Raw genomic sequence first — 23,798 nt, forward strand, 5'->3', positions numbered from 1 at the left:
GTCTTCTGGCACTATTCCTGTAGACAATGACGATTTGAAGATCAATGCCAAAGGCTCGGCAATCTCCTCCCTGGCTTGCCAGAGGATCCTAGGATAAATCCCATCCGACCCAGGGGACTTATCTATTTTCACACTCTGCAGGATTTCTAATACCTCTTCCTTGTGAACCTCAATCACACCTAGTCTAGAAGCCTGTATCTCAGTAATCTCCTCGACAACATTGTCGTTTTCTAGAGTGAATACTATTGAAAAATATTCATTTAGTGCTTCGCCTATCTCCTCTGACTCCACACACAACTTCCCACTACTATCCTGGATTAGCCCTAATTTTACTCTCGTCATTCTTTTATTCCTTAAATACCTCTAGAAGGCCTTAGTGTTTACCCTGATCCTATCTGCCAACAAATTCTCATGTCTCCTTCTGAGCTCTCTCTTTAGGTCTTTCCTGGCTACCTTGTAACCCTCAAGCACCCAAACTGAGCCTTCACATCTCATCCTACATAAGCCTTCTTCTTCCTCTTGACCAGAGATTCCACTTCCTTCATAGATCATGGCTCCCGTGCTATACAGCTTCCCCCCTGCCTGATAAGTACATATCTAGGACACACAGTAGTTATTAATCCAGGGACCCAGGTAATGTTCTGGTGACCCATGCTTTAATCAGACCATGGAAAAATCTAGGATTCAGTGTGTAGTGATTTCTTGAAAAACCATCTGGTTCATGAATGTCCTTTAGGGAAGGAAATTTGCTGTAATTACCTGGTGTGGCAGCCATGTGATTCCAGGCCCACATTAACATGGCTGACTCTCAACTCCCTGTGGTTAATTAGGGGTGGGCATTAAATGCTGGCCTAGCCAGTGATGCTACAGCCCATAAATGAATAATTTAAAAAGTGCATTTTTGCTGATGTGAAGAGAGGCTTTTACAATGATGTGGAGGTGCCGGTGTTGGACCGGAGTGGACCAAGTTAAAAAAATCACAACGCCAGGTTATAGTCCAACAGATTTAATTGAAAGTACAAGCTTTCGGAGCACTGCTCCTTCATCAAATAGCTAGTGGGGCAGGATCTTAGGACATTGAATTTATAGTAAAAGATCAAAGTGTCATACAACTGATGTGATGTATTGAACAAATCTGGATTGCTGTTAAGTCTTTAATCACTTAGAATGAGATTGCAGGTTTCAACTGATAAACATTTAAATCCCAGAACTTCTTTCATATTCCCAAGATAACTTAAGCTTTTATTTTTTAAAAAGAAAGTAACATCTCATCTAAGACAATGCATTAAAGGTGTAAGGTTAGAATCCATCAGGTGTCCCAATCTTGAGTCAGACTGGTTCTATTTCCAAAGTAGGAATTTATAAAATGTCACATGGATTGACTGTCGGCAGATTGTGTGCTTCTTGAACAAAATAGAAGGTATCGGAAAATACAAATTTGCAAATGCACATTCACCCCATAGATGTATACATGTATCAGAGTGATAGTGAGGCGTTTGTGTGAGTGCGTGTGCGTGCGGAGAGGGAGTGTGTCTGTGGGGTGGGTGTGCACGCGTGCACGTGGGAGTATACGTGCTTGATAGAGTGCATGTGCAAGTGTGACAAAGTATATGCCTGTGAGAGGGTGTGCATGTGCGTGTGAGTGTTTGTGTCTGTGAATGGGGGGGGGGGGGGTCTGTGTAAATACGATCGTGTGTATGGGTACTTGTGAAGTGTACAGTGCAGTGGAGTTATAGAGTCATAGAGATGTACAGCATGGAAACAGACCCTTCGGTCCAACCTGCCCATGTCGATCAGATATCCCACCCGCCAGCACCTGGCCCATATTCCTCCAAACCCTTTCTGTTCATATACCCAACCAAATGCCTCTTAAATGTTGCAATTGTACCAGCCTCCACCACATCCTCTGGCAGCTCATTTCGTACCTGTACCACCCTCTGCATGAAAAGATTGCCCCTCAGGTCTTTTTTATATCTTTCCCCTCTCACCCTAAACCTGTGCCCTCTAGTTCTGGACTCCCTGATCTCAGGGAAAAGACTTTGTCTATTCATCCTATCCATGCCCCTCAATTTTGTAAACCTCTATAAGGTCATCCTCAGCCTCCGACGCTCCAGGGGAAACAACCCCAGCCTGTTCAGCCTCTCCCTGTAGCTCAGATCCTCCAACCCTGGCAACATCCTTCTAAATCTTTTCTGAACCCTTTCAAGTTTCACAACATCTTTCAGATAGGAAGGAAACCAGAATTGCATGCAATATTCTAACAGTGGCCTAACCAATGTCCTGTACCATCGCAACATGACCTCCCAACTCCTGTATTCAATACTCTGACCAATAAAGGAAAGCATACCAAACGCCTTCTTCATTCTCCTATCTATCTGCGACTTCACTTTCAAGGAACTATGAACCTGCACTCCAAGGTCTCTTTGTTCAGCAACACTCCCTAGGACCTTACCATTAAATGTATAAGTCCTGCTTTGATTTGCTTTCCCAAAATGCAGCACCTCGCATTTATCTGAATTAAACTCCATCTGCCACTTCTCAGCCCATTGACCCATCTGGTCCAGATCTTGTTGTAATCTGAGGTAACCCTCTTCACTGTCTACTACACCTCCAATTTTGGCGTCATCTGCAAACTTACTAACTGTACCTCTTATGCTCGCATCCAAATCATTTATGTAAATGACAAAAAGCTGAGGACCCAGCACCGATCCTTGTGGCACTCCACTGGTCACAGGTCTCCAGTCTGAAGAACAACCCTCTACGGCCATCCTCTGTCTTCTACCTTTCAGCCAGTTCTGTATCCAAATGGCTAGTTCTCCCTGTATTCCGTGAGATCTAACCTTGCTATTGAATCTCCCACGGGGAACCTTGTCAAAAGCCTAACTGAAGTCTATATTGATCACATTTACATCTCTGCCCTCATCATTGTTACTTCTTCAAAAAACTCAACCAAGTTTGTGAGACATGATTTCCCATGCACAAAGCCATGTTGACTATCCCTAGTCAGTCCTTGCCTTTCCAAATACAAGTACATCCTGTCTCTCAGGATTCCCTCCAACAACTTGCCTATCACCGAGGTCAGGCTCACCAATCTTTAGTTCCCTGGCTTGTCTTTACCGCCCTTCTTAAACATTGGCACCACATTTGCCAACCTCCAGTCTTCCGGCACCTCACCTGTGACTATCGGTGATGCAAATATCTCAGCAAGAGGCCCAGCAATCACTTCTCTAGCTTCCCACAGAGTTCTTGGATACACCTGATCAGGTCCTGGGGATTTATCCACCTTTAACCGTTTCAAAACATCCAGCACTTCCTCCTCTGTAATATGGACATTTTGCAAGATGTCACCACCTATTTTCCTACAGTCTATATCCTCTCTCGAGGACCTCCTTTTTAAATTTCTGCCTAACTCGCTGTAAACTCCATTCAGAATCTCAGCCTTTTCCCTTCCTATGTCGCTGGTTCCAATGCGGACAATGACCTCCTGCTGGCCCCTCTCCTTCGTGAGAACATTCTGCACCCTCTCTGAGACATCCTTGATCCTGACACCAGGGAAGCAACACTGATTTTTCGCTGCTGGCCACAGAAACGTCTGTCTGTACCTTGGATTAGAGAATCCCCTAACACAATTGATCTCTTGGAAGCCGACGTACCCCTCGTTGCATTAGAGCCAATCTCAATACCAGAAACTTGGCTATTTGTGCTATGTTCCCTTGAGAATCCATCAGTCTCTACATTTTCCAAAACATCATATCTGTTTTAAATGGGTATATCGACAAAAGACTCCTGCCCTAGGTGCTTACCTCTCTTACCTTTCCTGGAGTTAACCCATCTATGTGACTATATCTGAGACTTTTCCCCCCTTCCTATAAGATAGACAATGTTGGCTGAGTCACATGAGAACCTGCCATGTACGAGGTGGGAGGTGTCCCCAAGTGTAATGGTGGTATCCATGTCCACACTCTGACACGTCTTGCAGTGCCTACCATGACAGGGTTGTATGGAGTCGTCCTCAGAGCTGGGCAGCTTGCTACGAACAATGATCTGTTTTGAAGTTTGACGGTTGTTTAAAGGCAAGCAGTGGAGGTGTGGGAGGGGGCAGGGGGAAGGTCTTCACGAGGTGCTCATCCTCATTGATAATGTGCTGCAGGTCATGAAGAACATGGCGCAGTTTTTCAGCTCCTGGGAATTACTGAATAACGAAGGGTACCCTGTTGGTTGCAGCACGTGTCTGTTTTCTGAGGTGGTCATTACGGTTCCTTGCTGTGGCATGTCGGAACTGGCGGTCAATGAGTTGAGCATCGTACCCTGTTCTTAGGAGAGCATCCCTGAGTACTTCCAGGTGCCTCTCATCTGAGCTGATCCTGTGTACGTGTAAGGCTTGTCCATAGGGGATAGCTGTTTTAATTCTTCCTGTAAGTGCCATCCATCACATAGTGTTGCTGTTGCAAATTCCTCATTGCTTCTGTCTCTCCAACTGATCCATTCGATATGTTAAGATTTGCATCCAACTGCATTTATGGCAGATGTAATGTGGAGTACACCTTCAACTCTCTTTCAATTCCCACATCTGACAAGAAGTACATATCACTGTACTAAAGGCCATTTTTGCTCCTTCACAATCTACAGCCCCATAAAATAACACTGTCTTATTCCTCTACAAAACACTGCCCCAGGTTAAATTAATAGTTATGGCTTATATTTTAAGTTTAATCAAGAGATATATCTCCAAAAACATATAATCAAGAAAGAACCCACTCTACTCACTACTGCAGCCTCTCTGTTGGACACACTTAAAACAGCGATTAACTTATCTGATTCTGTGCTGTGAACTTCACCTAAACAGGTTCCTCCAAGATTAGTTGTGAATTTCACTTAATTTTCCCTGATGCACTCTGATGTCCAGTGATACATGAATTCAAAACAGAAAAGGCAGTAACTATGCAGGTTCCCTCTCTCTCTCCTGCAATGACCTCACCATGTGCTTCCTTTGTCGGTTCTTCTCCCTTTTAAAACTGCTGTTGTTTTGATGTTTTTGTCCCAAAGTTCCAAAACAATGCAACAGCATATAAAACAGTAATTATTGCTCCTGGAATTCAAGGAAATCACCTCTAGTACCTAAAATACCTCAAAAAAAAAAATGAGCAGCTGTTACAGCCAGGAAGTTTTCCTATCCCCCATCTTCGATTACCCAGAATCCAGAGCAATCTAGGTTTGCTCAATACATCGCATCAGTTGTGTGACACTTTGATCTTTTACTAAAAATTGTGTCCTATGATCTTGCCCCACTAGCTACGTGAAGGAACAGGTTCCAAAAGCCAATACATCCAAATAAATCTGTTGGACTATAACCTGGTGTTATATGATTTTTTAACTTTAACAATGAAGTAATAATAATCCATCTATAGGCATGCGGTTAATATTTTTAAGAAAAGTATTTTTCTTTCAGCACTCTATATTTGCATTTAAGTTAAAAATAGATATATATGTACTTATGGGTGTGAAATACACAATACCTATGACACTATTCTGCTTGTCAAAGTACATATTGAAGTACAAATATCACACTGGGGTTCTATTGAAACTCTGATGGAAGAATGGCAACCCCTCTCCCCTGAGAAACAGCGGTGACACTTAGCGTTGGATTTCCATTGTTTCAGAATCAAGATATGAGCACTGGAACTTCCATCCACGTGATGGACGGCAATTGACAGGGTCAAAGTAGACTTTGCAATGAAAAGGGTATACGGAATTTACAAATGGTAAAGGGTTTTAGAAGGAACAAATCATTATTAAATGAAGGACAATAATTAATAACTAATGTAATGGTTCTATTCAACTTACACTTTTCATGAAGTTGAAGTTTTCTGGACGAGGATATCCATCACCTGAACACGATATTGTAACATTTGTTCCTTCTTCGACGTCTTGTGCTGGGGTCACTTGCAATGAAACCTTTGAAGATTTGTCTGGCCAAAAAGGAACACTATATGTTAGCTTTTACACTCCAGAGTATTCTTCACATCTTTTACATAATGAATCTATTTTATCATCAACAAATCCTATTTCACTGCATTTCTAAAGTGAAATCGAGGCAGTGTTTCCAACCTACAGACTTCTCGTTGATTGGATATCAAGCTATCACATTGGAGTGATGAAGAGCAACACCACGGGTTGATTGGATCCTCTCTCTATTCCAGAAACCTGGAGGCTCTTTGAAGTGTGCTCCCAAACTGAGTCAACCAATTCAATCTAAACAGAACTGAACTTTGAAGCCTGCCCTTTTGGGTCAATTTACTAGCTGGATACATTCACCATGTGATCACACTTTCACAAGGCAGTGGTTATAGGCCTATTTTCATTTTTTATGATTTGGAGATGCCGGTGTTGGATTGGGGTGTACAAAGTTTAAAAATCACACAATACCAGGTTATAGTCCAACAGGTTTAATTGGAAGCACACTAGCTTTCGGAGCGTCGCTCCTTCATCAGGTGGTTGTGGAGGACACAATTGTAAGGCACAGAATTTTTAACAAAAGTTTACAGTGTGATGTAATTGAACTTATACATTGAAAAATACCTGGTTTGTCTATTGAATCTTTTATCTGTTCGAATACCATGATGGTTTCACTTCTTTCATGTGTAAATCACAAAACTTTTTTTTAAAGCGTTTCATTCTCAGGTTAACTGTAACAATCGATGTTAGCTAGACAATATGTTGAAGGTGTTAGCTCCCGTGTTTTCTATCTGTGCCATAAAAAGTAAGATAACAGAGTTTTACATGAATCCATGCAGTTTTTGAGCAAAGTACAGTGTAACTCTGCAAGTACAAATTCACTCCACAAACGTATATGTGTGCATGTGGGTCTGTGTGTGTGTGTGTGTGTGTGTGTGTGTGACAGAGTGTGCGTGTGTCCGCCTCTGTCTGTCTGGGTTGGGAGGTTGTGAGAGTGAGAGAGAATGTATGTGAGGATAGACTGAAGTCTTAAGTCTGTGAGGGGGTCCATATGAGAGTGTGGGAGTGTGTGCGTCTGGGGTGAGGAGTTGCGAGTGTCTGTGAGAGAGAGTGTATGTGTGCGTGAGTGTAGAGTGGTCTAAGTCTGAGAGGATGCATGTGTGTGTGTACATAGGAGTGTGCGTGCGTGCATGCATAGTGCAATGGTGGTCACCTGTAATGTGACATGAACCCAAGGTCCCGGTGGAGGCCCTCCCTATGGGTATGGAACTTAGTTATCAGCCTCTACTCGGCCACTTTTCACTGCTGCCTATCCTGAAGTCCACCTTGGAGGATGGTCACCCAAAGTCCGAGGTCGAACGTCCTGGACCGCTGAAGTGTTCCCCAACTGGGAGGGAACCCTCCTGTCTGTTGATTGTTGTGCAGTGCCCATTCATCCGTTGTCATAGCCTTTGCTCAGTTTCCCCAATGTACCATGCCTCCAGGCATCCTTGCCTGCAATGTATAAGATAGACAACGTTGGCTGAGTCACATGAGTACCTGCCATGTACAAGGTGGGAGGTGTCCCCACGTGTAATGGTGGTATCCATGTCCACACTCTGACACATCTTGCAGTGCCTACCATGACAGAGTTGTATGGAGTTGTCCTCAGAGCTGGGCAGTTTGCTACAAACAATGATCTGTTTTGAGATTTGGCGGTTGTTTAAAGGCAAGCGGTGGAGGTGGGGGAGGGAGTGGGGGGGGGGAAGGTCTTCACGAGGTGCTCATCCTCATTGATAATGTGTTGCAGGCCATGAAGAACATGGCATAGTTTTTCAGCTCCTGGGAAATACTGAACAACGAAGGGTACCCTGTCGGTTGCAGCACGTGTCTGTTTCCTGAGGAGGTCACTACGGTTCCTTGCTGTGGCATGTCGGAACTGGCGGTCGATGAGATGAGCATCGTACCCTATTCTTAGGAGGGCATCCCTGTGTACTTCCAGGTGCCCGTCACATTCCTCCTCATCTGAGCAGATCCGGTGTACGTGTAAGACTTGTCCATAGGGGATGGCTGTTTTCATATGTTTTTGGTGGAAGCTGGAGAAGTGTAGCATCATGAGGTTGTCTGTGGGTTTGCGATAGAGTGTGGTGCTGAGGTGTCCATTCTTGATGGAGATGCATGTGTCCAAGAATGAGACAGATAGTCGAGAGTAGTCCATGGTGAGTTTGATGGTGGGATGAAACTTGTTGATATCACTGTGTAGTTTTATCAGTGACTCCTCACCAGGGGTCCACAGGAAGAAAATGTTGTCAATGTACCTAGTGTATAGTGTTGGTTGGAGATCCTCTGTAGAGAAGAAGTCTTGTTTGAACCTGTACATGAAGGTGTTGGCATATTGAGGTGCAAATTTGGTCCCCATGGCTGTTCCGTGTGTCTGGATGAAGAACTGGTTGTCAAAGGTGAAGAGGTTGTGATCGAGGATAAAGCGGATGAGCTGTAGGATGGTGTTTGGAGACTGGCAGTTGTTGGTGTTGAGTACTGAGGCAGTTGCCGCGATGCCATCATTATGGGGGATGCTGGTGTAGAATGCTGAAACGTCCAATGTGACGAGAATGTTCCCAGTTTGATTGGTCCGTGGGTGCTGAGTTTCTGTAAGAAATCGTAATGTCGCGCCAGAAGCTGGGAATCCCCTGTACCATGGGTTTCAAGATGCCTTCAACATAGCCGGAGAGATTCTCACACAGGGCCACATTGCCTGATACGATGGGACGTCCTGGTGTGTTGGCTTTGTGTACCTTTGGAAGGCAGTAGAAGTCGCCTACACGAGAAGTACGTGGGATGGAGGGGCTAACACCTTCAACATATTGTCTAGCTAACAGCAATTGTTACAGTTAACCTGAGAATGCAACTTTTAAAAAAAGTTTTGTAATTTACACATGAAAGAAGTGAAACTATTATGGTATTCGAACCGATGAAAGACTCAACAGACAATCAAGGTATTTTTCAATGTATAATTTCAGTTACATCACATTGTAAACTTTTGTTATAAATTCTGTGCCTTACAATTGTGTACTCCACAACCACCTGATGGAGTGGCACTCCGAAAGTTAGTGCTTCCAATTAAACCTGTTGGACTATAACCTGGTGTTTTGTGATTTTTAACTTCATTTTTTTAATAGGGATTTTACATGAAATACCATCAGTGTTAGTTTATAAACAGGCTTTTTAAAAAATTGCTATGGTTCCAAACATGTCACTACAGTGACACCAAGTCGGGTAAACTGCCTCTTGTAATGCAGAAAGACTCAGTCCCAACTATCTTTCGTTGAAGCTCCAAAACATACCTTCAGACTTGCCTACTTCTACGCTCTCTTGTTTGGTCTCCCCCTGCTTGTTCTATAGACTTAAACTCATCCAAAGCGCAGTCGCTAGTATGCTAATTTTCACCAAATTCTCCTCACCCATCATTCCTGTGATGCTACTGACCCACAATGGCTTCCAGTAAGCAATGCATCAAATTAAATATTCTCATTATGTTCAAAATTATTCTTGTCATCAACCCAATGTTTTAATCTCCTTCAGTCCTGCAATGCTCTGAGGTATTTGCACTCCTCTAATTTGAGGCTCTTTCTCATCCCCAATTTTAAATCACTACCGGCAGGAGCACCTTCAGCTGTTGAGCTCTAAGCTTTAGCATTCCTTCCCATTTACCCATCTACCTCTTTTAAAGATGCTGCACAAAATTTACCTCTTTGATTAAGCTTTTCATAGTCTTTTCTAATGAGAGACTTAGCAAATAATCAAATATTGCTTGATAGCACACCTCTAAAGTATTTGTTGAATGCTTTGCTGTATCAAAGTTGTTGTAGAAATACTATTGCATGAGAGGGAGAATCTCAATTGCACTTGTGTGTATCAAGGATTATAATAAGCATACATTTTGGACACCAGACTTATTTAAGCCAGTAGTCACAGCGGTTTGTAATATCAAAGAAAAATTGCTGCCATATTACACAGATTCCTGTCAGTGCATGATAAACCAAGCAACAATAAAATTCTTCAAGTCCTGACTGTTAAGTAGTAAATGCCATTTGCTGCAATAAAAACTGTTAGAAAACCTGAACAGGTCTATCAGCATTGGTGGAGGCAGAAACAGAATTTAACAGAGTCTGATATGACTCTTCTTTGGAACTGAAGGAGTGAAAAAAGGCGGGGTTTCTGCTATGATTAAGGAGGAGGAAGAACAAATGGAATATGGACAGGGTGTCCTAATCAAAAGCACTAGTCTCTCACTTTATGGGTGTGAAGGAAATACATAAATGAGATTAGGTGTTAATGCCAGGTATGGATATTAGAAAGGTCTACTGTGCTGTGAGCCAACACACTCATAAAATCAGGGGCTGGGGAGGATGTAATCAATGGAGGACAGTGTCATAGTCAGAACACATTGATGCTAATATGATGTCAGGCACATTAGTTTTATGTCCAATTACGGAGACCGTATTTAAAAAACACATCCTGTTGACCATTCACAGTGGGCAGCATACTGATCACGCTCAACCAGTTTGCATCTTAAATCTCAGAAAACTATATCCACCATTAAATAAGATTCTGTTCTTGGAAGTTATTTAGGAGATAAACGATACTGTGCTGAATGTTACACCATAAACTGACTGGAATTGAGGTTGCAATGTATATGTGTTTGTGTATGTACAAAGCTACATCAGTTTGAAGTTATGTTAATACTTAGGACCCTGTTTTATGTAGGCAAAAATAATTTCACATGCATTGCACCTTTTTCTCCCAAAAGATTCATAGAGGCAGCCCATCAGGAATAATCTGACAAATGAGAATCGCTCTGTCTGGTCTGAGAAATAAGATCGACAGTTAGCTGTTCTTGATGCATCTCTATGGCAATGACGGACTAACCAATAGAAACAAAAGGAATTAAGGGCTACGGGGAGAATGCGGGTAAGTGGAGTTGAAATGTCCATTAGCCATGATTGAATGGCGGAGTGGACTCGATGAGCCGAATGGCCTTACTTCCACTCCTATGTCTTATGGTCTAAATCCTGAATCCTTCACTGTCACTGTGTCAGAATCCTGGCATTCCCTCCTTAATGACACTGTGGGTCTACCTACAGCACATGGACTAAAGGAGAAGGCAGCTCACATTCACATTCTCAAAGGCAACTAGGGATGGGCAATAAATGCTGACTCAGCTAGCAATGTCCATGCTCCATGAGTGAATAATAAAATCACCTTCCTCTTCTCATGCTCTATAATAGTGTAATAATACTTCTGTCCTAGTTCTGATAAGTGCAAGATGGAAAGCGTCAATGTCATCTCTCCTTTTTAGTAATATTTCTGTTTTTATTTCAGTTCTCTAACATCTGCAGTATTTGACTTTCACTTCTATGCTAATTGCAGGATTGTGTTTCAATGACTGCAGAAAAATCCTTTTGCAACTGTCAAGTTTTAATTAGTTTAAAAGGTGATTTATATGGGAGCTAATATATAGTCAAGGGGTCTGGCAGCATATGGCAGTGTCCCTGTTTTTGGGCCAGAAAGGCAGACTCAAGTCCCACCTGCCATGGAGGTGTGTCATCTCAGATCCAAACATGTTGGTTAAAAACATTACTACAGAATTATTATAAAATAGTCACAATAAATTAATTAGATCCAGATCTGACTGACTATGCCATAAATCACATGCTGTAAGCAATTTAACAGTTTTATTAAAGCAAAATAATGCCACCTGCTTTCCCACAGATCTGTCTTCAGCCAACGATGAATTAGTTTAAAGATTTACTCTCCGCTAACTTCAACACTGAGTGCTTGAAATTACCTTATTACTGTTGTTATTCTAGGTGGTGTTCCTGACATTTTCTTTTGCAGAACTATAGAAAACCAAAAAATCTGTCCTGCCTCACTTTCCTGCTGTACTTTAGTTAGGATTTAAAATTTACCAGCATTACCGTCCATGACTATTGAGATTGCTGATGGTATTTTTCAGTGAATGACTAAGATGTGACACGTGCACCTTGTGGTACAGGCTGGGACTACAGTGTCATGACTCAAGTAATACTTTGGCTTTCTCTTCTTTCTTGATGTCTGTAATTATATTTGATTTTATGCCTATGGGTAATCATTTCACACTTTTCTCATGTTTATAAATAATGTCATGGCAGCACTTAGGTGAGAGCAAGTGGTGAAAGCGAAGAATAGTAGCTTCAGCAATAACATTCCAGTCCCGGAACTGAAGTTGATCCTTGTGAATCACTGGCTACTATCATGTGAAGAAGTGAGTCAGCAAGCAAGGGCAATCTCACGGAGTTGCATAATGTAGGAAAATAATGGAAGATGGATTATGTGTTGACAACAAAGTGGATGAGGAGGCATTAAGCACAATGGGACTCAAATGGGGGAAGGGACTGTGTTAAAATAAATAAAATATTAATTTATTGTCATGTGCACTCAAATGAATGTGGTGAAAAGTTTGCAATGTAGCTGATAATTGTGCCATCTTAGGGACTATGTACAGATACTCAAGTATTGTTACAGAATTGAAAGAATAATAAATAAACAAACTAACAAACAAACAAATGAATAATTTGAGTATTTTTAAAAGTTTCAGTCCTTTTCACAAAGTCCATGCTAGCACCTAGCATTCAGACCACACTAGGCCAAATCACCAGACCATTTCTGGGCTTCAAAACTTGAAGCCTTGCTTTCAGTTCACCCACCCCCACAGTGTCCTCTGGTCCAGGGCTCATCCCTGGGACTTGCCTTCAGGACTCACCTCCTGTGCCAGCCTCCAGTCTGGGACTCGCCCTCCGGATGCACCTCTGGGAACACTTACCTACTCCTTTTGCAACGTATTTGATTGACTACAATTTTAAATTGCAGACAGCAGTAAGAATATCGTCACTTTAAATAAGCAAACCAGGCGTCAATATCATCAGAACCTGTCTTCTATTTTATACTAAGGCTTACCTGTAAGGGTGCCTTATCTGCAAAGTTACACGGAATAGCAACCAGGACGAGACGGAGGGTAAGCAAAATAAGTATACATTAAACTCACCTGTGGGTCAAGAGGATAAAGGGCGGAGTGACTTTTAAAATTCTTTTACAGAATGCAACACTGGTATCTACCTGACAATGTAGAAATTTCCCAGGACAAAACCAACCTGGCCAGTCTACTCTTAATCCTCAGTAAAGTGATGAAAGATGTTATCAACAGAATTCACTATCAAGCAACATCTGCTCAGCAATAACCTGCTGAGTTTGGGTTCTGCTAGAGCTACTCAGTTCCTGATCTCACTCCAGCTTTGATTCATATGTGGGACAAGAGAACTGAATTGCTGGGGTAGGGTGGTAGTGGCAGTTGGGGGGGGGGGGGGGGGGGGAAGAGTGGTGTTGACTGCATTTGACCCCAAGGCCATGTTTGACCTCAAAAAATCATAATCAAAAGAAATTTGTTGCGAACTCTCTGCTGGTTAGTCATATCTACCACACAGAATGATGGTTTTTGTTTGTTGGAAGTCAGTCATCTCAGCTGTAGGTAGTCTGTGCAGGAGTTCGTAATATAGTGTGCTAGTCCTAACCAACTTCAGCTGCTTCATTAATAACGTTCCCTCCATTGTAAGATCAGAAGTAAGGATGTTTGCTAATGTTTGTGCAATGTTCAGCACAGGTACAGAAGCAGTCTGTGTCCAAATGCAGAAAAACATGGGCAATTCATAGACTTGGGTTGACAAGTAACAAGTAATATTTGCACGATGTAATGACCATCTCCTACAAGACAGACTATTCCCCCAAACGATCAGTGACATTAAAGTTGCTGAATCACACACAGTTAACATCCTGGGCATTATCAATGACCAGAAACTGGACTACATAAACACGGGTAAAAAGAGCAGGTCACAGGCTAAGAATCCTGTAGCAAGTAACTCATCACCTGACTCTCCAAAGCCTGTCCATCATCTACAAGTTACAAGTCAGGAGTGTGATGAACTTGTGTGGTTAGAGTTGCACCCATCCAGGCAAGAAGCTTGACACCATCCAGGATAAAACAGCAGGTTTGATTGGCACATTCCTAAACATTTACTCACTCCAACTCTGACACATAGTAACTGCAGTGTGTACCATGCAGGAATTCACCAAGGCTCCTTAGATAGCACCTTCCAAACCCACTTCAATCTAGGAAGCTGCAGATACATGTGATCACCATCACCTGAAGGCTCCCAAGAAAGCTACTCACTGTTCTGACTTGGAATGATAGTTGTTGTTCCTTCATCGTCACTGGGTCCAAATTCCGAATCTCTACCCCTAATTGCATTGATCATGACCCTACACTGTAGCTCACCACCTTTTCAAGGATAAGAAAAGATGGGTAATAAATCCTGGCCTAACCAATATGCCCAAACCTACAATTAATTTAAACAAAAATGGGGAGAAGGCACTGGCTAGGGCCAATGTTTATTGCCATCCCTAACTGCATTCCAAAGGATGGTAGAAAGCTACTTTCTTGAAATTATAGCAGTCCATGTGAAATAGGGTTACACACAGTGTTTTCAAAGAGTGAGTTTCAGAAATTTTACCCACGGGGCGTGAACAAAACAGTGCCATAGTTCCAAGTCAAGACAATGTGTGGCTTGGTAGGGAGTGTTCAGGTTGAACTCTTCCCAAACATCTACTGCTCTTGTCCTCCTAGGTGGTCGAGGTTACAAGTTTGGAAGTTGCTATTGAAGCAGCTATAGGTGAGCTACTGCAATCAATCAGAACGATTATACACACTACTGTCACTGTGTGGGAGTGCATGTTGAATGTGATGGCTGGGGCTGCTGTTCACTGTCCTGGTTAGTATCAAGCTTCCCTAGTGTTGTCAAGCTCCAACTATCCAGGCAAGGGGAGCGTATTCCCTCAAACTCCTGACTTGTAGATGGTGGGCAGGCTTTCGGTCACAAATTCCCTCTCTGACCTGCTCTTGTAACCACAGTATTTATAAGGTTTATCCAGTTCAGTGTCTGGTCAGTATTAAGCCCCAAGAACCTGATTGTCCCAGTTTGCTGCTTTGGAATATATTCAAGGAATTCGGAAAGAAAACTGAACCTTAGGAGAGAGTTTGAAGAGACTGGTGCTGAGCCTGGAATTTTTCACCATAGTTCATAATTGTGCTGAGATAGAGGAGAGTTATAACAGAAGCGAGAAAACTAATATGAGATGGTAAGTCACAAGGGCATATTTAAAATCTGCACTACTAATACAGAATAATTGACACAAATTGTATGTGTCTTGAATATACACTTGGTCACTATAGTACAGTATCCACATATGTTGTAACTAGGGTGTAAAACAACTTAATCCTTACAAACAAATATTTAACAGTGGTAAATGACAGCAGGCTAGTTTCCAATTTCCACTTGAATTAGTGAATTTAGCTTGGAGTTTTAGTTTAATATTAAAGAAATATTTCACAATCAAAAGGCCTATCTTTTTGATGAGCTGATAAACCAAGGTCTCATTTGCCTATTCAGACAGATGTAAAAAATTTGATCACACTAACGGAGTTATCTTAGTATCCCATGGCCAACATTTAACCTTCAACCAACACAGACATGACATGAACAGACTAATGATGACATTTAACTTGGATCTTGTTTCATGTAAACTGATGACAATTCGTTGACTGGGAAGCGTGGTGTCGTCCTGAGGAAATGAAAGGGGCTGTAAATGAAAATCATATTTTGACAGAAGAGTATACATTTCATTCAATTCATTCAATGTTCAGCACTACCTTAGCTGGGATCAGATTTGGTAACTACTACTTACAGTGGATCAACAAAGTGACTGGTGAAGAGGTTTTGGCTGATGTCTTGTTCAGGCCTTCAAAGTAAATTGCCGTACAGATAAAAGAAACTTTTCCCTCCTCCCTTCTTGACGAGTAACTCAGAGAAGATTGCACTTCATAAAAACCATTTTCATCAGTAACTACATTATTGGTAACATTTACATCTGGAAAACAGTAAGCAAAACATTCATTAACATTATAAAATGCACAGGTCATTCAGTCCATTAATTCCATGCTGAATCTCTACAAGAGCAATTTAGCTAGTCTGACTTTAAACTTCCTCCATGACTCTGCAGATCATTTTCCTTCAGAGTGTAACTGGAACCCCTTTTAAAGGCTATGATTCTGCCTCTGTCACAGTGCATAAAAATCCCAAAAGAACTGCAGATGCTGGAAATCAGAAATTGCAGGAAAATCTCAGCAACAAATTCTGAAGAAGGGTCACTGGACCCGAAACATTAACTATGCTTTCTCTCCAAAGATACTGCCAGACCTGCTGAGACTTTACAGCAATTTCTGTTTTGTTTCTCAGTGCATTCCATAATAACAACTACTTCCTGTTTAAAGTCTTTTTCATCTCACCTTTCATTCATCATGTTAAACCTTTGTCCTCTGGTTCTTGATCCCTCTGTGAAGGGCATTTCAATCAAGATTACCTTAAACACTATCAAAGCAAGATCACTGATTAGGACATAGGAACAGGAGTAGGCCATTTAGCCCTCCAAACTGCTCCACCATTCAACAAGATCATTGCTCGTCTGTGGTCTAACTCCATACACATGCCTTTGGCCCATCCCCTTTCATATCTTTGCTTAACAAAATTTTATTTGGCTCAAATTCAGAAGAGCTTATGCTCGAAATATTGACTCTCCTGCTCCATGGATGCTGCCAGATGGGTTGCGCTTTTCCAGCGCCACACTTTTTGACTCAAATATAAAATTAACAACTGATCCAGCATCTGCTGTCACATGTCGAAGAGTTTCAACATCTACCACCCTCTGTTTGTAGAAGTGCTTCCTAACATTTCTCCTGAATAGTCGGGCCCCAATTCTCTCACTAGATTCAAAACTTATTTTTAAACAGATGTTTGCATACAAATAGGGGTTTTCAAACAGATTAATATGTCAGCAAGAGTCAGGTCATACTGGTTATCTTTATTAACCTTGCTTGGTTTGTACTGGAGTAGAAGACAATACAGTTCCTGGAATCCAGCCCCATTATATTCAAGGATGTTAATCTGAGTCATGGATAGTCTGAGTACAGCATGGATATGGACCCTTTGGTCCAACTCATCCATGGTGACCTGATATCCTAAATTAATCTAGCCCCCTTTGCCAGCACTTGGCCCATATCCCTCTAAACCATTCCTATTAATATGCCCATCCAGATACCTTTTAAATGTTGTAATTCTATCAGCCTCCATCACTTTCTCTGGCAGTTCATTCCATGCACACACCACCCTCTGCATGAAAAAGCTGCCTCTTTGGTCCTTTTAAATCTTTGCCCTCTTACTTTAAAGCTATGTCCTCTAGTTTTGGACTCCCCACCCCAGGAAAATTCCTTGACTATTTACCCTATCCATGCCCTTCATGCTTTTATAACCCTCTATAAGGTCACCCCTCAGCCTCTGATGCTCCAGGGAAAATAGCCCCAACCCATTCAGCCTGTCTATCCAGCTGAAACATTCCAACCCTGGCAACATCCTCGTAAATCTTTTCTGAACCCTTTCAAGTTTCACAACCTCCTTCCTATAGCAGGGTGACCAGAACTGCACGCAGTATTCAATAGTGGTATAACCAATGTCCTGTACGGCTGCAACACGGCTTCCCAATGCACTTTCCAAATGGGCAAGCATATCAAATGCCTTCTTCACTATCCTATCTAACTGTGACTCTACTTTCAAGGAACCCATCTATTTGTCCAGCAACTGACAAAAAATGCAGGCCTTTGCTATCTAAAGAAAACTGGATTTTTCAACCTGAGAAGGACTGCCAGATAAAGTGATGGAGGCTGATACAATTACAACATTTAAAAGGTATTTGTCTAGGTATATTAATAGGAACGGTTTAGAGGGATATGAGCCAAGTGCTGACAAAGGGGGCTAGATTAATTTAGGATATCAGGTCACCATGGATGAGTTGGACCAAAGGGTCCATATCCATGCTGTACATCTCTATAACTCAGATTAAGGACAAGAAAATGGAGAGAGACATAATTAAAAGTCATACACTACTGACGTCAGAGCAGAGGTAGGAAAGAGGTACTGGCTTAGGTGCTGTGGTAGGTCAGCCACCCGAATCTCCAGTTACTATTCAGCGAAGCTTACTCTGTGCAAGGATAGGATTAGGCTGAAATCTGATGTGCTCTGTGGCCAAACAGCCGAATATCACATGCTAGTTTTGCAGAATATTTATCTAATCTGAAGGCAGCATATCTATCGGCCCCCATGAGAAATGGCATAAATGAAAAGCAACCAAAAAATGGCAAACCCATTCTAGCCACAGTCATACCTGGGCTGTTGAGGTCCACATTATCATCATTGCGCTGCCACGTAATATTGGGCATTGGGTAGGTATTGTTCACAACACACACACCAACCTGAGGTAAATGGAAACAAGCAAAAAAATACACTTATCAGGTTTCTGGAAACACTTCAGTAATAATATTTGACATTTGTGTTTATTAGTCATCAACATTTTCTCAACAGGAGAACTTAACTGTACAGAAATTTGTGTGGAAACTTTTGAGACAAAGATCAATGCTCCTTGCTAACACCAGCCTTAACATAGTCTGATGGAGGTGAATGCTGGTTAATGTTAATGGATAGAGCAAACATGGTTGGAAATGCACAACTGCCCACCTGCCTGATAGGTACCAATAGGAGGTGGCACAACAGTTTTACACCAAGGTAACATGTCAAATATGTAAACTGATGCGTAAATCCTTTTGATATTGTCTGATCCTCAACTGTAATTGAAACTTCCCGGTGTACTAATGGACATCAAACTTCTATATTAAAAACATCATTTTTTGCATTTGTTCAAAATGTGACACCATCATAAAATGTTTGTTGGCTTCTCGGTTCCATTACAACATGAGATGCCTTAAACTTACTTAAACTTACGGAATATCTTCTTTTAGAAATGTAATTATTATTTTCAGTTAATCAGTACAAATTAAGCATGTTAAAAATATCACTCAACTCACAGGATCATAATTTCTTAGGAATAGAAAATGCCATTGATTCCAACAAGCATGAACCATTTGAGAGATCAGTGCCAGCAAACTGTCCCGCAATTCCTTTCCATTTCCAAAAATCACAGTCATATGTAACAATTTATAGTGGTTGTTTTATTTACTTTTTTTGATGATGTTTTATTGTCAAGATTGTAGCAAGATCCTCCTTCATAAGTCACTGAAAGGTGCACACACAAGTGGTGCAAGCCATAAAGTCAAATGGTACAGTAGCCTTTATTGCAGGAGAATTCAAGTCCAACAGTAAGTCCAACACTGCAATCTCACAGACGAGCCTGCATCAGGAGCCTGTGTACAGTTTTAGTCTCCTTATCTAAAGGAGAATCTACTTACCTCGGGGGAACGTAAAAAAGCTTTGTGGAAATGATCATTGGGATGGCAAGATTGTCTTAAAAGGGGTAATGAATCGATTGGGCCTTTATTCTCTCGGATTTAGAGGAATGAGAGGTGATCTCATTGACAGAGACAAAAATCAGTACTGGATAGATGCTGCCTGGGTATCTCCCCTAGTTCGAGGATCTAGAATCAGAGAACACAGTCTCAGGACAAACAACAGGCCATTCCTGGCTGAGATGAGGAAGAATTTCTTCAGTAAAGTTTGTGATGAATCTTTGGAATTCTCTCACTGACCCAGAATACTGTGGAAGCTCAGCTAATAAGTATATTCAAGGCAGAGATCAACAGATTTCTAACTATTATAAATATTCAGGCGTATGGAGTTAGCGTAGTAAAATGGCATTGAGGTAAAAGATTAGCCATTATCTAGTTGTAGGATGGAGCAATGGCCTACTCCTTCTCCAATCTTCTTTACTACCATTAGTCACAAAGCTGTAAATTTGTCTTACTCCAAACCTTCCGATTTTTAACTTGTCTCTAACATTCGATCCCTTTATAAGATGTCTCTATGACTCTATCTAGGACTACGTTACCGACTTATCCGTCTTTAAAACCTGAATTTGATCATCTTCGAGCCACTTATTTTAACCTCACAAACAAACTCCACTTCCTTGTGATTTTCTTAGAATATTAATACCTAAAGCATAGGTTTATATTTCCTGAATCTGTTAAACCCATCTAACAATTAGTTGATCTGAAATGACAATGGTCTATACTGCATGTAAGTAATACCAGATATGACTGTCTTAATTAACAGTTGCAAAGGGATTTTATCATTTTGCTAATACAAATCATAATCTTTTATTCACCAGGCCACAACTGAGTAACTGTAAACACTGGACCATTTTATTTTTCTTCATTTTGATTGTAGAGTGAAATGCAAAAGTAGTTTTAAGACTCAGGATTGACTGTAGAAACAATCACTGCACTTTTTCAGATGTTACCGAAACTCATTCCAAGTTAGATTTACATTGCTGTTTTGTTCACACAGTGGGTGAGGTCTGTTGCAGACGGGCTGGCACCAGGGAGTGTGTATATAGTGAAGCTCAGCCAGGATCAGATGAGCGGTGAACGGTTGTCAATGACTATTTGCCTCCCAACAGCTTTGTGATTGGCTCGAGGTGCCTAACAATTTGTGGTTACGGAACGATACGGCCAAAACCTTTTGGATTTCTGAAAGTGGAGATGGTGTTTCTCTTCGGTTAAAAACACAGATCTCAGAAAAAAAACAGATATTTTCTCCCACCAGTTGCTGTAAGCTGTTGCTTTTAACCAATAAGTCAAATCCTTTATAATTTGTGAATCAAGAGCCCTGTGCTTTCTGTAAGGAAGTGAAAGATATCTCGAGAAGAAAGATTGAACTACAGCAAATCCAGGCAAGTAAAGGAATCATTTTAGCTAACCCTGTGAATAGGTGCCAATGAATTGCCTTTTAAATTCTTTCCTCTGTAACACCAATGTTTTTTGTCTGTTTGTAGAGGGACTTTTCTCAGAGGGTTAGAGTTTTAACTAGTAGAGTTATACATCAATAGTTCATAGTCATTTACCTACAGCCAGAATCTGTTTATTGATCATCAATAGTGCTTCCTATTGAGTACAGAAACCTGGTCTCTGCTTTCTGTCGACCTGGGACAAAAAAAATAGGTAAATTGGGGAATTCTATCTACGCTAATAAAATCTTTAACTTTTGTGACAACTCCAGGGGTAGTGGAGCTTGATTTCCAGTTTGCTACCCTATTGGGTCGTGACATAACACACAGAACTGCCCAGCAATTCTGCTATCCATCTGCAGCTGTCTTGCCTACATTACCAAATCACTCGTGTTTTTGTGTTTTGCATATACCTTCTGCAGTACCCCTTCATTTAGGAATGCAGCCAGTTCCATTACTTCAGGAGTCAATGGTGCTTCTAAATGAAACAGAATTTTAAAAAAGTTAGTCATAAGCAAATTATTCAATTAATAAAAATGGGAATTATTTCGTGAAGGAAATTTATGTTGCATTCTGAGAGACTAGATGCATTCTACCCAAAATGTGGTGACAGTAATTATCAGTTGTAGGAAAATAGCCAACAAACTAACTCAGCTAAGTAACAATAGTCTATTTTGGGACATAATGAAAGAAGATTACAGTTTACATAAAAACCTGGATGCTTCTGTGGACATAAGAACATAATCCAGATCTATAAAGGCCAAAATAAAGCTGAATTTTGTTCCTCAAAGCAAAATGAAGATTCTATTTGTCTTAACTACTTCTGGTGTTTACTGGCAGACTAGAATTAATGGGGTGAGTACAATGTGCAAATACAACAGTCCTCACTGGGAATCCTCTGCTATGTAAATAGTTACGTTATGTCAACATAATCAATTTTCTTACTTACTGTAAACTTTGAGGGCAACTGGAACTTCATCTATGTCTGAACCCACCAATGTAAAGCAGGAAAACACTCTTTCATCCTTAATTCCAACATCAGTGATATTTAAGAAGAAATTTTTATTCAAAAATATCCTGTCCTTGTATTCAGGTATATTTTTCATCTCTGTTTTGCTGTTAGATGGTGAGTATGAAAGTAGTTGCTCATTAGATGTATCAGTTAATCTCTGAAAGAGAGAACGAGAAATTAAGGTCAACAATATATGCCTACAAACAGTTCACTTTCTTTGGGTACTACCAGAGATTTTCAGGCAGGAAGACGGTGACATGCAGAAGTTCAACTGGCAGCATCTCAACTTGTTGCATCTCAACTTGCCATTCTCCATCTCTAGGCCTTGATGGTTAGCATCCAGGAGCATGGACAGAAGCATCACGTGTCCTGGAGCAGAGACTTCAGCCTAATCCCTATTATGCATGGCGATGCTGTTGGGATTAGGCTGGGAGAGGCGATTAAAATATTGCTTGTGTATTGGTGTAGCTGAATCGTAAAGCCACATTATAAATAAGGAAACAAAAAAATGCTTATTGATCAGGTGGAAGAAACCCTGCTGAGATGTGTACTTCTTAACACCCCATTCATCTCGTGATCTTTGGATATTTGGATGAAGACTATATTTGTTGTTTCAGCCAGTGACCATAATGTTAAAGGGTTAAATAGAGCCCTTTGTGTTGGCTGACCAGGGAGCTGTCTTGCTGGGCCACATAATTATGTCATCTGTAGCATGGATGGCAGGTGATATACCCTGTAAAATACCTGATCCCATCTGAATCCTGAAGGAACTATAACCTGTGTTTACATACGCATTAGTTTGTAAGATGGATGAACAGAAGCATTCAGCTCATTGTTTCAATGCTGCTGATCAATAAGGTCATGGCTGATCTGATAATCCTTAACACTTTCCTGCCTTTGCCATACCTTTCAATTTCCTTATTGATAAACACATCTACCTCAGCTTTGAAATTGTTAATGATCCAACCTTGGCAGATCCCTGCAGTAAAAAAATTGCACACATTCCCTATCCTCAGATAGGACACTCCTTCTCAAAATTGGTGACCCTTTTTCTGCACAAGCCTTCAATGTCTGTATGTCTTTCCTTGGATAGTGAGCAGAACCATTCACAGTAATATAGTTTTTACAAGATTTCCTTGTTCCTATACTCCAATCGCTTTGAAATAAAGGCCATAATTCCACTTGCCTTCTGCTACCCACTCAATTTGGAATCTAGCTTTTTGTGATTCATGCAGGAGGACTTCCAAATCTATCTGTGCTGCAGTCTTTATCCATGTAAATAACATACAGATCCTTTATATCAGGACATTTCCCCTCCCCCCGCCTTCCAGCTCAGCACCATCCTCATGACCTGTCCTACCTGCCAATCTTCCTTCCCACCTATCCGCTCCACCCTCCTCTCCGAACTATCACCTTCATCCCCAGCCCCATTCACCTAATGTACAGTTGGCTACCTTCTCCCCAGCTCCACCCCCCTCCCAATTATCTCTCCACGCCAGAGTCTCCCTGCCTTCATTCCTGATGAAGGACTTTTGCCTGAAACAGCCCTTTTCCTGCTCTCCTCGGATGCTGCCTGACCTGCTGTGCTTTTCCAGCACCACTCTAATCTAGACTCCGATTTCCAGCATTTGCAGTCCTCACTTTTGCCTCTTTGGATTAACAATCTAACTATAGTATATATTATAGTCCAGACAAAATCCCCTCAAACTATATCAAGGAGATGGCCTTGACTCTAACTTTTACCTTATTCACAGGCAAGTGTAAGGCACTGCATTCCAGATGTGATTTGACTGGTCACATTACTAGGCTTTATGCAAAACACGGAGAAGAATTCTGATGAAGGGCTTATACCCGAAATGTCAATTCCTCTGCTCCTCAGATGCTGCCTGACCTGCTGTGCTTTTTCAGCACCACACTC

The 23,798-nt window shown here is 41.3% G+C and overlaps 1 protein-coding gene across 1 annotated transcript in view; it reads right to left on the reverse strand.

Annotated features, from left to right (window-relative positions):
- Positions 1-23,798, reverse strand: part of alcama (activated leukocyte cell adhesion molecule a) — a 312,212-nt gene that overhangs the window by 28,584 nt on the left and 259,830 nt on the right. Inside the window, exons 3-7 of the mRNA XM_060833638.1 lie at positions 21,818-22,037; positions 21,282-21,346; positions 18,298-18,385; positions 15,769-15,951; positions 5,845-5,969 (exon numbers count right to left, since the gene is read on the reverse strand). Coding sequence (XP_060689621.1) covers positions 5,845-5,969; positions 15,769-15,951; positions 18,298-18,385; positions 21,282-21,346; positions 21,818-22,037 — 681 coding nt within the window. The remainder of the gene's footprint in view (positions 1-5,844; positions 5,970-15,768; positions 15,952-18,297; positions 18,386-21,281; positions 21,347-21,817; positions 22,038-23,798) is intronic.

Source organism: Hemiscyllium ocellatum, chromosome 12, assembly GCF_020745735.1.
Source record: "Hemiscyllium ocellatum isolate sHemOce1 chromosome 12, sHemOce1.pat.X.cur, whole genome shotgun sequence".
Lineage (NCBI taxonomy): Eukaryota > Metazoa > Chordata > Chondrichthyes > Orectolobiformes > Hemiscylliidae > Hemiscyllium > Hemiscyllium ocellatum.